Source organism: Anopheles nili, chromosome 2 (assembly GCF_943737925.1).
Source record: "Anopheles nili chromosome 2, idAnoNiliSN_F5_01, whole genome shotgun sequence".
Classification (NCBI taxonomy): domain Eukaryota; kingdom Metazoa; phylum Arthropoda; class Insecta; order Diptera; family Culicidae; genus Anopheles; species Anopheles nili.
Window position 1 is genome coordinate 48295922 of NC_071291.1, and position 16499 is coordinate 48312420.

Below are 16499 nucleotides of genomic sequence, written 5' to 3' on the forward strand. Positions count from 1 at the left end.
TTTTCTTTACTTGCCACATTCATATTATAGCATAAGATGTTTATTTGACAATGTCATTTTTACATCTGTACACGATAATTGATTCTTAAGAACCTTAAATTTTGTCTTCATCCAGCTATTCTCTACATCGTTTCAGCGCGATCCGCTTCCTCTGCTTGTGATCGTTTGTAATACCTCTACATGATTTCTCTGAATGATAGTCTGAGATATGGATAGTCTAAGGATATATTTGATTAAAGTTTATCATTTGGGTCGTGAATTGTGTATAAATAACGATTTAAGTATCTGCTTCCTTGCGCCAAATGACAATGCATTGTGAACATTATCCTAAATTCTATAAGCAATTAGTTTCTTTTCGTTTTGTTTCTAATTATATATCTCAATTGCATTATTAGTCTCAGTTGTATATTGTTGATTTGATGAATTAGTGAAAAAAAAACATTTTACATTATTATTGTCTTATCCAATGAAACTCACGCAACTGGCCATTATACTCATCTGGATAATTGCCTTTTTCTCTGTTAAGCTTCGGCGTTTAGGTCATGTGTAAGTCACCTCTTAATATACGTGTAAAGGTTTTTTTAAACTGTTGGTTTGCTAATGCATAACAGAATGGATTCATCGGACTATTAGCATAACACAGAAAGTACGAAAACATGAACAAATGTTCGTTAACGCAGGGTGGTGTTGAACAAAATCCAACTACCAATGCTAACACATGGTAAGGCGTCCAGCAAGCTACAAATGCGCCCAATATAAAAGAAATTGTTCTAAAGGCTTTCCTGGCACGGTTTTCTGACTTCGATTTTTGACGGCACATTCCACCCAATGGTCCATCAGCAGATATTTTTTTATTGCCGGCTTTTAGCCGCTTTCCGATTGACTGAATAAAATCTCTTTTACTAGAAGATTCCCGTTCAATGCACGTCGACGGATTTATAGAAATTGGTTTACCGGAACTGACACCACCTGATGTAGTGGGGGTATTACGCATATTTATGCTTGTCTGTTCCAGTAAATTAGCTGTAGTTGGCTCTTCGGAGTTTTCATTGCCATTGCGGCACACAAGAACAGCGGAGTATGTTTGTTCGAATAACCCCGTTGCACCAACTTTATCCTTAACGCTTTCGAGTTGAATATGCTCGGCAGGATCTACACTGCTGCCAGTGCGCGATTCATCGAGACGTGAATTGATACTATTTAGAACCGTCAAAGGCTTCATGGAGTTCTGTGCACTTACGGTAACAGTAGTATGATATTTGTTACTTTCTGAATTTAAAAATGATTGAACCGCTGATTCAGGTGATGGTGGTCCCATACTAAAGTAAGATGAACGCATGAGGACGGTTGGAGGTGGCTGCTGTGATTGTGCCGTCGCTCTTTTTAGCGCCTGTTGTAAAAGTGAAGGATTTGCAATGTTCTGTCCGCTACCACACTGGCATAGTAACGGTCCAGCGATATTTGAAAATTGTAGCTGCTGCTGATGTTGCTCAGTGACGTGTTGATATGGTGCTACCGAAAATCCTGAATGTGGACTTTCGTATTGAGGAGATGGTAGCATGACAGAACTCTCATCCATAAAGCGTATATCTGCGCCATCCATACTAATGACAGGATCCAAGGTTGTTGTTGAATCCGCTATACTGATAATACTATGTGGTCGATCAATATCTGATGGAGTGCCAGACAGCGGAGGTGTTTGAAATCCATGAGGGGGAGTGAAAATTGTGCTGGTTAAGTCTTCCATTATTTTATGCAATCCTTTAGAACCATTGGAGCCGGTAGTGACTAATGGAGGCTCTATAGTTGCTGTACATGAAGGCTGTAAATTTTCTACTAAGCTCGTCTGTATTTGCATGTCTCTGTCGGATGAGCCATCAGAACTGACTGTGCTGCTGAGTTCGGTAATTTTCGACAATATTTTCGGTTCCAACATCAAAGAACATGTAGGCAGCTGTTTGAAGGTAAAAGATGACGCTTCATTTGTGCTTGTGATTGACGAAGAAGGCTTTTCGCTAGTTTTATTCGGAATGGGTGTCTCCTTATAACGTGAAGATAAGACAGTAGCTGAAGCAGCTCCAACTAACAATCCAGCTACCGAAGAACGCTTGTTAACAATTTTATCATATTTTTGACGATCTTGCACAACGGCATCGGGATTATCATCATCGGAGTCAAAAGCCGGACTGCTGGAACGCTCACTCTTGTCTCCCTCTGCTTTATCTGTTTTGATCTTAGACACTGCCGTCGTCGAACAGGTACTGTTGGCAACTGCGTTATCCATCTCACACGATTTCACCTCGAAATTCGAAGTTTGCAATGAAGCCATGCCGTTGTTGGCCGACATTTCAATCGAATCTTTGTTATTACTATTTTTTTTATTTGCTTTTTCTTCGGCCTGTAGCAAGCCAGTTGGTGTGCTTTCTATTTTGGAGATCATCGGTAAAGTAGTTGTAATTGGTTTATCGACACAGAGCAAAGTGCTTTGTGTCTTGGATATACCAATACCTGCGGCTCGGCTAGCCATCCCTGTCATCGCACTGCTAAGTGCAACCATGGATTGCATCTTTCGCTGTTTGGCTTCACTTTTCTTTTGCATGTCATAAGCTGTCTTGTAAATTCCTCCATATAATACGAACAGTACAACCAAGGTTGTCCAGTAGTAGCCAATGATAAGTGCCGTATTGAATACTGGATCTTTCAAAAACTGCACGGCACATTGACCTGGTTGCAAATCTCGGTACCCTACGAAATGTTCCCAACCGAATATGGAAATAAAAAATAATAGCGCAGGAATTATCCAAGTGATGGTTACCATCCAGATAACTTTGTTTTTGGTTCTCCAACTTCTGTACTTGGCTGCTATTTTTACCGAGCAGAATCGATCGATAGTGATCAATAATACCGTATATTGTGATACTAAACAGACGGTGTAGTCCACAGAAAGCCATAGATCACAAAGCAACGGACCTAAATCCCAATAACCCATCAAAACGTACACAGTATAAAAAGGCATCGACACAGTTCCTGTAAAAGAGGAAGAAGAAGTGAATATAGAAAAATAGTATAGAAGAAGTAAAAATGCTTAATGTTAAGAAAATGCGCTAGTCAGTGTTGGAAGATACTTGCCGATAAGCATATCCGTCGCTGCCAGTGAAGCGATAAAATAATTGCTCGGTTGTCTTATACTGCGGTCAACAATAAATGCTAGTAGTACTAATATGTTTCCACCAATTGTAAGAATGATGCATATGGCCAGACAAATAGCGATTAATACTGTTTGCCACAGCTCAAATGGTGGCAACACCTGCAAAACATTCTCACTGTTCTCTTCTATTCCATATGAAACCAACGTGTAATTGTTAATCTCACTGGAAAATGGTACAGAGCTTTCGTTGCCAAAAGTGGTAAGGGATCCGTTCAACCGGTCATCGTAGAAGGTGTAGTTTGCGTAAGCAAGCCAAGACCCAATGTCAGTAAAGCTGCCTGTTTTTGTTCTATCCCCTGTATTGTATACAACTGGCCTAAACTCATTAGCAGTCGATTTACTGTTCCGTTCAATAGATTTTAATAACTCTCTTGGAAAATCTGACTTGCTTATTCCTTTGAGATTGATATAGCGGGCAAGTAAATTTAAACAATCAGGATACTTCAGCAAATCCAGTCGTGAGTAAAGCTGTCCACATATTTTTTCATGTTTGCGCTTCAGCTTCCTGAAATGAAGAATAACGTTGTTACGAATGTTATAAAATATTGTTGCTTGAAACGTTTTAAAATAATTTTGTTATTTTGCATAAATTTCTAACTGAAATAGGTATTAATTTTCGTTTCAACTTGCAAAATGAATATCATCAATTATACAAATTTTTCATTTCGCATTCTTGGCTTGTGAACTCAAAAAATTCAATTTAAATAAATAGTTGTATTCGGACACGGCTATGAGAGCTCGGCAGCCAAAGTGTTATCGTGCGCATAAAAACATGATAGTATGGAGTTCAAATCTGGATGCAGACTCTTCCGTATGCAGAGGACTATAATCATCCAGTTGCGTGAAAATTTTAACACATAACTTAGCCTACCAACGCAGGCTTTGACCGTTGGCCCGGTTGTTGGGAAATTTTAGAAGAAGAAAAATTTCATTCGATATATTTAAAATAATTCGTTTCCTTATTGCCTATTGCCCTATTGCGAAAATTTATCCTTTCTTCTTTTCTCTCTCTCTCTCTCTATCTCAAATTTTCTCTCTTGCTGTCTTTTTATTTCTTTTACATTGACGAGATGAGTTCAATTTCTGAGTACAGTTTACTGCCAAAACCGATGGGTGAAGAGAGAAGAGGTGTAGGAAACTGAAATGTTTGTTGATGTCTTTTGTATTTTTGAGATTTGTTTTTATTCCATAAACGTCCATTCCCTTGCCCTCTTTGATGTACAAAAAAAAAGAAAAATTTGTATCGATGAGCGATATTCGAACATTTCAGACAATGATATTTTTATGGACTCTTTTATGAACCCTTTTCCGCATGGGAAAACTAATACTTTGCCGCTTCTTGCATTGACTGGGTTGAAGCGTGCATGCCATTTTTTGTAAAATTAGACAACATATGAAACTTTGAGAATTTTCCAATATACTGAAAATAAATTGTATGCCGTTCCACCCATTTGCCCCCACCGGGAGAAACTTTGTGTATTAAGAGGAGCGGTAAAACACTCTTTTTGTATTAGGTGATAAAATTTGAGTTGATCTCGACGCCATTTGTACACCTTAGTGAATATTTTGAAATGAGAAGATAAACCATTACCCATTCTGCTCCGACTCTCCATGTACTTATCACATATTGTATAGAGACGGACATATTGTATAGTAAGGGACTCCCTATCCTTTATACAATCTCGCAGAAGGTATATAGGTTTGGCTGCTTGACAGAAAATTAAAAATTAAAACATGTTTAGTCAAATAAGTAATCATTTGAATTTTGTAAAGCCAGTAATAGGCACACATGTTGTTTCAAAAAGGTGTAGGAAATTGAATGGGAGACCCGGGTAACTGAATTCTGCAGCAAAATGTAAAAAGAAGCATATTGGCCAAATTTCAGTCAAATCAGTCGTCATATGTGTTATTTATGTGAATATTAGAAACTTTTTCGATGGGAGGTTGAATAGGACCACTTTTTTTCTTGAGTATACATCCCGGTATATATATATATATATATATATATATATATATATATATATATAATTATATATATATATATATATATATATATATATATATATATATATATATAAAGTTGCGTTATATATATATATATATATATATATATATATATATATATATATATATATATATATATATATATATATATATATATACATAATGTACAAACAAACATTCATTTTTATGTATAAGGCATAAGCAAACTAGATCTTCTATGACAGGGCGTTTAAAATATTCGAAGTTCCATGTTCGATTACCCGTAGCGAATGATAATCTTTTTGATCACAGCGATTTGCCCGTTAATTTGATAGTTTATCAATTCATCAAAGTACTGAGTCCGTTTTTAGAGCTCTGATTCGTAACTGACTACATTTCGGTTCTTATTTCAACAGCCGGTTGACTTAGATACAAAATACCTTTTCGTGACCTGCAGTTTCATGATAATATTTTTTCTAGACCGTATCATAGAATTTGGTGAAGAGCACAACCGCTGTGCTTCCCACTGTTAATTCTAGGTGCGATAAGGTTGTTTTTAGTCTTTTATGATCTAGTTGTATTAGTCAGCGCACAGCTTTCACATTCGGCCACTCATCTATATTCGCCGTTAAATCTGCCAGATTTGATGTTGCTCAGACGTGGTGGCTCAGTTTATCTTTGTTTTTTACGTTTTTTTTGTTTTGCTGCGTTCCACTGGTCACTTGTAATATTAAAATCCGCAGACGATTCTCGATTGTCTTCGGTATCTTAACAAAACGAGGTTGATCTGGATAAAAGAGGTTCCATTCGGGGAGACCAAAGTAACTATTTTCAACGGGGGAGCTCGATAGCAGAAGCGTTAGCGTGCGGCACAAACACACGATAGTATTGGGATCAAATCTCGTCTGAGCCCCCCCGTACGCAGGACTGACTACCCAGCTGCGAGTAATTAAAAATGTCATGAAAGCCTTGTCTAAGCATAGCAAGGTAGGCCATTCCATTACGACGTGCTCAATTGTGAGCGGGCTAGAAAAGAAGAAAGAAAGAAGTAAAGGCTAAAGAAGAAGAGATATATTCAACGCTTCTCTTCTTCCTCAATGGTTCAACAACCGGTATACAGTCAAAGGCCTGTCTCGCTAAGCTAAGCTAAGGCTTTCTATAACTTAGTATTTCACGTAGCTGGATAGTCAATCCTGCGTACGGGGGAGGCTCAGTCGAGATATTCAACGCGTACGGCCACATATTCAACCCAAAGAAATCCTTCTGAATTTACACCAGTCTTTCACACCCGGGCAGAGTGCAGTTTTTCACTGACGATCTTTGAGGAAATGGCATTGTGACAGAAAAAATCTGTAACGTTTGTAATTTTTTACTTGTTACATATGAGCATCTAAGCATTTAGTTCCGGATACAAACCCTGGGTCGTACCTGATAGCAAATGATGGATGTGTAAAAGTACACCCGATGCGAGGATGGTCTATCTACCAAGAGCCTTTGTAACTAATCGAAAACTATGCATTTTATACCTTCAGGCGCAGTAGTAACCCTACACTAACACAATTTTTCGATGATTGTGTTACATGATTTACTGAGCAAATAAGTGATGGAGATCTCATAATGTAATTTGGTGATTTTGACATCCCACTACTGAGGAAACCCTTCATTCCTACTTGGTTTAGTAGCCACACGAGATCTTCTAAATAACGGCCCTCTTTATTATGGAATTTAATTTAATGATTTACCATCTAGGTTTAGTTTACTATAGGTATTCGAATCAATTGCTCTGCTAATGGGTTAGGATCCGACGCCTCTTGAAGGCTGAATAGGCTCTCCTTTCCAACTCCTAATCCGTCACGTCGTCGACGTGCAGATCGGTAACATATATCATCGTATATCTTAGCTTAGGTAAACGGACTCGTTCCAATCCCTTAGGCACATGCTGGCACATGGCTAAACATGAGGATGGACCTTGTAGCACTACAAGAGGTACGATGGCTAAGGAATGGTGTGCTTAGCAGGCGTGGTGATGAACTGTACCACATATACTAAAGTTGCCACGAGCGCTCGGAACGGGCTTCGCCGTAGGTTCGCGGCTGAAATCCGAGATCATCGATTTTAAGGCCATAACTGACAAGTTATGCACCCTGCACATGCGAGGCAATTTCTTCAACATTAGTCTCATAAACGTTCACACCACTACCGAAGACAAGGACGAAGAGGAGAAGTACCTTTTTTACGGCCGCCTCGCAAAAATCATTGATTAGTGCCCTAAGCATGACCTCAAAATCATCTTGGGGATCTTCAATCCAAAGATCGGTAGCGAGCCCATGTACCGCCAATACAATGGTGATCACAGTCTACATGAGCACAGTAATGATAATGGTAATAGATTGGTCTAATTTGCAGCAGCAAGTAATCTGGTTGTGGGAAGTACCAAGTTTGTGCGTCGAGACATCCACAAAGTCACTTGGGTGTTTCCAGATGGAGACACTTCCAACCAGATCCACCACATATTGATAAGCAGCCGAAGACAATCGAACCTGTTAAACGGTAGAACATATAGAGGAGCTTACATCGATTTTGATCACTATTTGGTTGGCTTACTGATACGTTACAGCATCGCCCGTCTCCACGTCAAAGGGGATGAGGGAAAAATGCAGTCCCGGCTCAACACGGACTCCCTAAAGGACGCTAAGGTCCAACATGCATTTAAATACGCTTTAGGGGAGTCTCTATTATCAGCAATTCCATACGATACAATGAGCGAAGGGTGAAACGCTCTAAAAACAAAGATAGTGAACTGTGCAAAATCGACAATGCCACCACGTTGGGGCAACACCAAATCTGGCTGGTTCGACGACGAATGTAGACTTGTGACGGAACGTAAGAACTGCGCATACCGAGCAACGCAGCAGCGTCTTAGAACGCGGGCGACTATTATACACGGCTCAGACAAAATGAAAAATGAGTACCCCGCACCATGAAAGACCAATGGGAAGGACAACGGGTGCAGGAACTCGAAAGAATCGGAGTGCGATACGGTCTAGAATAAAAAGTTTTACCAAGAGATAGCAGGTCACCGAAAAACCATTATACCTAAGGTGACCTGTTGTCGAAATAAGGATGAAAATCTGGTCAGCTACCAGCCACATGTCCTCTCGCGATGGGCTCAGTATTTTGATGAATTACTAAACTATGAGTTCAACAAGCAACTACAGACTCCACTAGTAGATGATATCATGCTACTACCACCTAGCATGGACGAAACCCGTGAAAGTAAACAGTCGACTGAAGAACAATAAGGTGCCTAGCACCGACGGAATATACGCCGAACTGTTCAAAAACGCAGGTACAACACTGGAACACGAAATTCTACAAATCGTTAATGAGATAAAGGATGCCTTGTGATTGGAAACTTCGTATTATCTATCCCATATACAAGAAAGGAGACAGGCTACAGTGTAGCAATCACTGGGGTTGAATACCACCTATAAGATGTTCTCCCTAGTCTAGAGAGAATTGTGCCATTCGTAGATGAAATAGTAGGATTTCCGAGGAAACGGAAAATCAACCGCTGACCAGATCTTCACCATGCGGCAGAAAGATGGCGGATTAGCAGCTAAAATCATTCCATCTCTTCCAAGATTTCAAAGTTGCATACGACAGCATAGCCAGTTTAAAACTTTACGATGCAATGAGCTCATTTGGAATCCCGGCCAAGCTTACCAGGCTTGTTAAAATGACCATGACCAACGTCACATGCCAGGTGATGGTGGATGGAAAACTCTCACGGCCCTTTGCTACCAACGGGGGTCTGCGCCTGGGCGATGGGTTTACCTGCCTCCTTTTCAACCTAGCGCTAGAGAGGGCCATCCGGGACTCAGGAGTGGAAACCTCGGGGACCATCTTCTACAAGTCAATCCAGATCCTGGCATACGCTGATGACATAGACATCATTGGTTTACGGCTCTCCTAAGTAGTCGAAGCTTACAAACGGATTGAGCAGGTGACAGGGAACCCCGAGTTAGAAATAAACCAATATGATGGCGGCACCGTCAGCGGTCCTGCAACAGATAGGCGAACGAACCTATGAAGTTGTCCAAAACTTCACCTATCTTGGGTCAAAAGTCAGCACCAACAATAGCATTGAAGTTGAATTACGCGCAAGGGTACTGGCAGTAAACCTTTCTTATTACACCCTGAGGAAACTTCTTCACTCAAAAAGCTGTCGCGATGGCTGAAGCTGGAGCTATAAAAACATACATATTTCCAATACTCACATACACCTCTGCGACGAGGACTTGCGTTCGAGAGAAAGATGCTCAAGAGGTCTACGAGCTGTGCGATGGTCTCACTGTCGTGCAGCGAATTAGACTCGACAGGGTTCGGGGGGCTTGTCGCGTCACTAGAATATCTCCGAACGACCCAGCCCGTAAATTCCTATTAGGCTGCCCACATGGACAGAGGAGGCGTAGTAGACCCAAAGTGAGATATAGTGGATGCGTTCGCGAGTAGATGATCGCGAACGGTTCCGGTTTCTCTTGGAGCAGGCCAAGACCACTAAGCGATTGTAGCGCTTGAGAAGTAGGCAAGTAAGAATTCGCATCAATTTGAATGCTCTAAAGCTGTATTTTATAAACTTCATGACGACCTCATTTTAACTAAGCTCCATACCATGTAATAGATCTTATACTGATAATGATCGTCTGCCATCACTCCATCTCAGTTTGAGCTTACCCCGCCACGCACATAGGCCAAAAATCCTTCTGAGCATCTTTCTATTCAACACAGCAAATACGGTTTCATCAACGTTGAGTAACGTAAGGTAAACGTTGAGCTGGTGCGGTGGCTCAAGAGCTTTCTGACCGATAGGCGCATTCTAGTCAATATTGGTGATGCCTTCTCGTCTCCATTCTCGAACGCATCTGGAGTACCGCAGGGCAGCATACTGGGACCTTTCCTGTTAACGTTATTCATCAATGAAATCACGTTATGGATTCCTGGCGCATCGAAACTGCTGTATGCTGACGACTTGAAAATTTTCTCGCATGTGCAAGGACTCGACGACTGCCAGAGGTTACAACTGTGTCTTGACCGGTTTAATTCGTGGTGTGCGACTAATTGTTTATCCATTAATGTCAACAAGTGTTGTGTTGTGTCTTTCTCAAGGAAAAAGTCTCACGTCTCGTTTAACTACTCACTGTCAGGGTCCTCAATTCCTCGTGCTGTCCAAGCTAGGGATCTCGGTGTTTTACTTGACCAGAAGTTAGTTTTAACGAACCACTTTGACTATATTGTCTCAAAAGCTCTTCGTTCTCTAGGCTTCATATTGAGAGTCTCCAAAGAGCTCTCAAATAACCCATTTACGATCAAAAGCCTATACTGCTCTATCGTGAGACCCATCTTAGAATTTGCTTGTGTTGTCTGGTCTCCCATTCACCAACAACACATCAACAGACTTGAGCTTATTCAAAGACGATTGACGAAATTTATCTTTAACCGAATGACTTGGGCTAGTAGGGTCAACAAGGCCAATTATAAAACGAGGTGCCTTCTTTTTGGCTTGGAGTCGCTTGAGCACAGAAGAAAGATGGCCAAATGTATGTTTGTTTTCAAATTATTGAACGGCAACATCGATGCTCCCTCCATCTTAAGTAAGATCAATCTCTCGGCTCCTAGCAGGTCGTTGAGACCCAGACAGTTGCTGGCGGTTGACTTCCGACGTAGAGAGTACGGCACCATTGACCCTATGGTTCAAATGGCTAGGGACTTTAACGAGATGTGTTATGTGATCGACTTTAACCATTCAACGTTCAGTGTTAAAATGCGTCTACGTGCCCTTTACGGCTTGTGATTTATGTAATTTATGTGCTTATCTATTTATTTGCGTCTGTTTATATATATATATATATATATATATATATATATATATATATATATATATATATATATATATATATATATATATATATATATATATATATATATATATATATATATATATATATATATATATATATATATATATATATATATATATATATATATATATATATATATATATATATATATATATATATATATATATATATATATATATATATATATATATATATATGTATATATATATGTATATATATGTATATGTATATATGTATATGTATATATATATATGTATATATATATAAATATATATATATATATATATATATATATATATATATATATATATATATATATATATATATATATATATATATATATATATATATATATATATATATATATATATATATATATATATATATATATATATATATATATATATATATATATATATATATATATATATATATATATGTATATATATATATATATATATATATATATATATATATATATATATTTATATATATATATATATATATATATATATATATATATATATATATATATATATATATATATATATATATATATATATATATATATATATATATATATATATATATATATATATATATATATATATATATATATACAAACATTCATTTTTATTTATAGGATCCGGACAATAAATATTTTTAATAAAAAAAAGTAGCTAACTTTCACCCCATTTTCCCTATCCCACTATCCCCCACTCCCCCCCCCCCCTTTCAGGCCCCTCTGCAAGGATTGATTCATACAGTCTAGCTTTTTACTATAACCAAACATACAAACCATACAGATCACGTCCATTTTAACTTCAATTAAACATACACTCATTTGCGCCAAATACGTACAAAAGAGGGGTTTCCCCAAACCACCTCCCCCTTCTTTGCAGTTTTTAGCCTTGGTCTATCGTTCAAAAATACAAAAAACGTTTCTTTTTAACTGAAAACTGTCAAAAAACATATGTTTGTACCATACAGAAAACTGCGATGTTTATGCTCCCCAGTAAAGCAGAGGAAAGCTCTCATACAACTAATCCCTCAAAAATACAAAAGAAAGGTTCGTTCAAACAGTATGTTTGACACATGCACTTCGTCTAGGTCTACACAAATACAGATAGTAGCAATGTTCCAGCTCCCCTTGAAAGTGGTACAAGGAATCCCTCATAAAACCTCTCAGCAGAGTATAAAAAAAATGCTCAAATATTATGTCCAGATTGGCTGAAATTTACACTTTCACTTCTCTTGGGGGTAATACACGGAACCTCCCATAACACCCCGCTCAAAGTATTGAAAAGACACACAAAAATATAAATTATGTCCGGTTTGGCTAAAATTTGCACTTTCACTTCTTATAATACAATGAGATACTAAATCGAATCATCGGCGATGGAAAGAGAAATGGCTGTGATAGATATATATGACTGGAATGAATGACAGGAATTCAAAAAATCGATCAAATATAAATGAACCCAATGCTTCTTTAATTCTTTTCAACACCACGGGTACCTGTTTTCGGACTATAAGAAATAATCCAAAAAATAAGCGCCAACAATTGATTTGAGTTTCCTCTTCCTTCCTTGCGTGAGCCACTAATATTCAATGAGAAATCGAACCCATGTGCTCTCCGCGTATATTATACTGCATATCAAAAATAATAATGTGTGTCCTCTCGTTTATTTGGTAGTTTTATTTCGAAATAATGTATACTATTCGATTAAATCGGCTTTGCGATTCATCCGATTTCTTCCTAGTTAATGGTTTGTGTGAAGGAATAATTTTTTGCTTCATTCAGAAATCGTGTTTTGGAAGAGCAGCATAACAATTTAAACTTTCCCCAACTTTTGCGGTATTGCACTCCTGCAATTAATTTGCTGTTGTAACGCAAACATTGATGTGTTTATTCTTCTCTCATCAATTGCTAATCATCTTTTCTATTTGTTCCATGCCTGGCTATTCCTATTTAGATCTCCCATTTTGCTTCACTCATCTTTCTCTCCCGCTCTTCAAACACCCTGAACAATGTGCTACATCTCATCTTTTCCAACTCTCCTGCACTCCATCTTCAACAAATCTATCCTTCCAATCCATGTATTTTCCACACTCCTACAACAAAAATTCCACTGACTAAAGCTCCATATCAACAAAAGCATCGTATCAAATTTTCTCTTTTCTTTCAATACATAAAATTCATCTTTAATAAATAAACTAAATTTATATATATATATATATATATATATATATATATATATATATATATATAAATATATATATATATATATATATGTACATATATATATACACGTATATATATATATATATATATATATATATATATATATATATATATATATATATATATATATATATATATATATATATATATATATATATATATATATATATATATACTGCTACGTATCTGTAAAAATTGAGATAAACTCGTAATTGATCACGCTCGTCACAATCTTCTTGCTATACGGCCACAATCGACTTATTCTACGAAGCTCGTTAGTAAGATGCGCAAAGTTATGTGGAGTAAGACTTAAACCATTTGATGTTAAGCTTATTATACCTTTCATTTAAACTTTTTTCTCATTAACAAACTATAATTTCAAACATACATATAATCTTATATGTATTTTTTTCCAATAACTGCTCAATTCTTCATTACTTTACTGAAGCATGGAGGAAATCAACTTGTGCATGGACAGCCTATATCAGTTTTCACGTGCAATGAATGAGCATCTCAAGCTATGAATAAATATGTTTATTCAATCCTACATTTCATATGGAAAATAACTTCAACAACTTCTATCAATCAACTGGCATGACAAGATAAAGCGGTTGACTGTAATTCAATACTTACTTTTAAGTATTATGTCATTAAATAAACTTCCATAACTATAACGTATTTAAGATTCTAAAATTCAACCAAAAGTATTATTGTCTCATGATAGTAACGCTTAACAACATGTTTTAAAGCTCGTGTTGGAATATGTATCTTTATACATGTACGTAATGCGTGTGTTTAAATTAAACGTATTCGTTTGTGTATCTAAACACGTTTAAACATTGCATGAAATATTGAAAATAGATGTCACGTTTTGCTCTGGTAGAGTTTATCAAAAGAAGTAAAAGAACATGATCCGATCCATCAAAATCCAACAATGTAATGATAGACTACTAATGGTTATCATGCTTGGTCTTGCGTAACGTACAAGCAACTCATAGCGCTCCGGTGTTGGTGTTCTCATAGCTTCGGTTGAACTATATGAAATATGTCTATTTATATTGGCGTTGAGCGTCACCCTTGCTCCTATTGGTAACATACTTGATACTGTAGGGTCGATGAGATTCTTGTTGGCACGTTATCTTTTCTTAAGGATTCCAAAAGCAGGGAAGATTTAAAAGGGGTGTCCTAGCAAAGAGGATGAAGCATTTGGGTCACATAAAATCCGATAAAACCACTAGCCATCATTAAGGTCATCAACACCATCATCGTTACATTCCCATCAACGTTATCGTTATGTTCGACGTTTTGCAAAAACGACAGTGGAATTTGTATCAAACGATGGCAGATGTATTAGACGAAACGCTTAGGAAGGTGGTTGTAAAGAACGGTTAGTTCAAGTATGTCACTATTGTTAAAGCATCATAATATATTTCATAAAATATTTCATAAAATATGTTGTTTACGAAAAAGTATATTGGATCATCTTAAAGCACAAATAAGAGATGTTATAGTAACTGTTATAGGCATATATATATATATATATATATATATATATATATATATATATATATATATATATATATATATATATATATATATATATATATATATATATATACATATATATATATATATATATATATATATATATATATATATATATATATATATATATATATATATATATATATATATTATAAATCATTTGAACCATTTATTTCAATAGATTATAGTTTAAAAATTATTTATCACAAAATTCTTACATTTTAACTATGACCACATGTTGTGCAGATACTTCTATATTATAGAACAAGTAGAAAAATAATGTTTTCTGTAGACCAATTAAAATCGATAACTGTCCTTTGAATACCGTTATGGTACAATCGTAACAGATTTGCTCTACGCTACAGGAGCTAGAAGTCTGCTCCAACGACATGTGTCTCTGCTGAAAGAAGCATATAGCAAGCAAAACATCCAAGAAGAAAGTTTGAGCAAAGAATCGTTCTGGATAGCCTAGAGGCGTTACATCAGAAAAGCATAAAACTATTCAAATCAGTATGGGGTGTGTTGTATGAAAAAGGAAGCTGAGTAAAGGTAGCTGGTAAAGGAAAAATATGCGAATGTGTGCGTGCGAAAATGGTTTTGCTTGCAATGGGAGGAAGGCATAACAGAAAAGAAGTATGTGTTATTTGGGTAGGTCGCATATTTTGTGAATTGTAACAGACTACCTCATCTCATTTTATATTTACTTTCTTTTAGTTCTCGTGGTTGAAGTAGATACAATCGTATGTATTCAAACACACGGAAAAGATAAATATTTAATGAAAACAGATATATTATACATATATATGAGGGAGAATATGTTGAAAAACACACACAATGTGGTACGATTTACTCTAGTAGAGTGCTGACATACCATGAAATGAAGTGACAGAATCGTATATCCTTGGAAATATGAAAGCAGTTCGAAGTAAACTACCATAGAAAGCAGACAATATTCATTCATAAACGCCAACTCTTTTAAAGCGCTGACAAGCTGTCTCGGCACTAGTTGCTTAGCACTGATAGTCACCATTTAGCCGTATGAGGCCAATGAAAAACAAATAGAAAACTCCATAACAGTAATCTGTTGAATTTCGCAGAGCGTACTGTGACTTAGCAGCATCATAGAATTCAATTTCGAAAGTTATAAACAAATAGTTTAAGTACTAGAATACTAAGATATTATATGTAAAGCGTTTTTGTTCACAAATACTGAATGCATGTGGGGTTTTATATTTTCTGTGATGGAGTATGTAAATTACTTGAAAATTGAAATCCGTTTCCTTTGTATAAATGTACTACAAAATAAAATGGAACGAACGATTTCGACAGCCAACGAGCCGGATTGATTCCACCATACATTCTGCTTATTGCTTTTTCTCGTTTTTGCACCCATCATAAGATCGGCTTCACGGTAAATTTAATTACGTCGATGTGAACGAGAATATGTGAAATCATTGTGATCTGATATACGTATTTGGAAGTACAATTATCGTATACAATCGTCCAATCGATATAGCCATCAAGCAATGATTTGGTGTTGACAGAAGCAATTTAAATTTATCTCATACAGTATTGTGAATCACATTGAAATAGACTA

At 36.6% G+C, this 16499-nt stretch overlaps 1 protein-coding gene across 1 annotated transcript in view; it reads right to left on the reverse strand.

The window, feature by feature from the left end:
• Positions 1-535: 535 nt before the first annotated feature.
• LOC128732068 (muscarinic acetylcholine receptor gar-2) overlaps positions 536-16499 on the reverse strand; it is a 17246-nt gene continuing 1282 nt past the window's right edge. Inside the window, exons 2-3 of the mRNA XM_053825230.1 lie at positions 3130-3713; positions 536-3027 (exon numbers count right to left, since the gene is read on the reverse strand). Coding sequence (XP_053681205.1) covers positions 536-3027; positions 3130-3713 — 3076 coding nt within the window. The remainder of the gene's footprint in view (positions 3028-3129; positions 3714-16499) is intronic.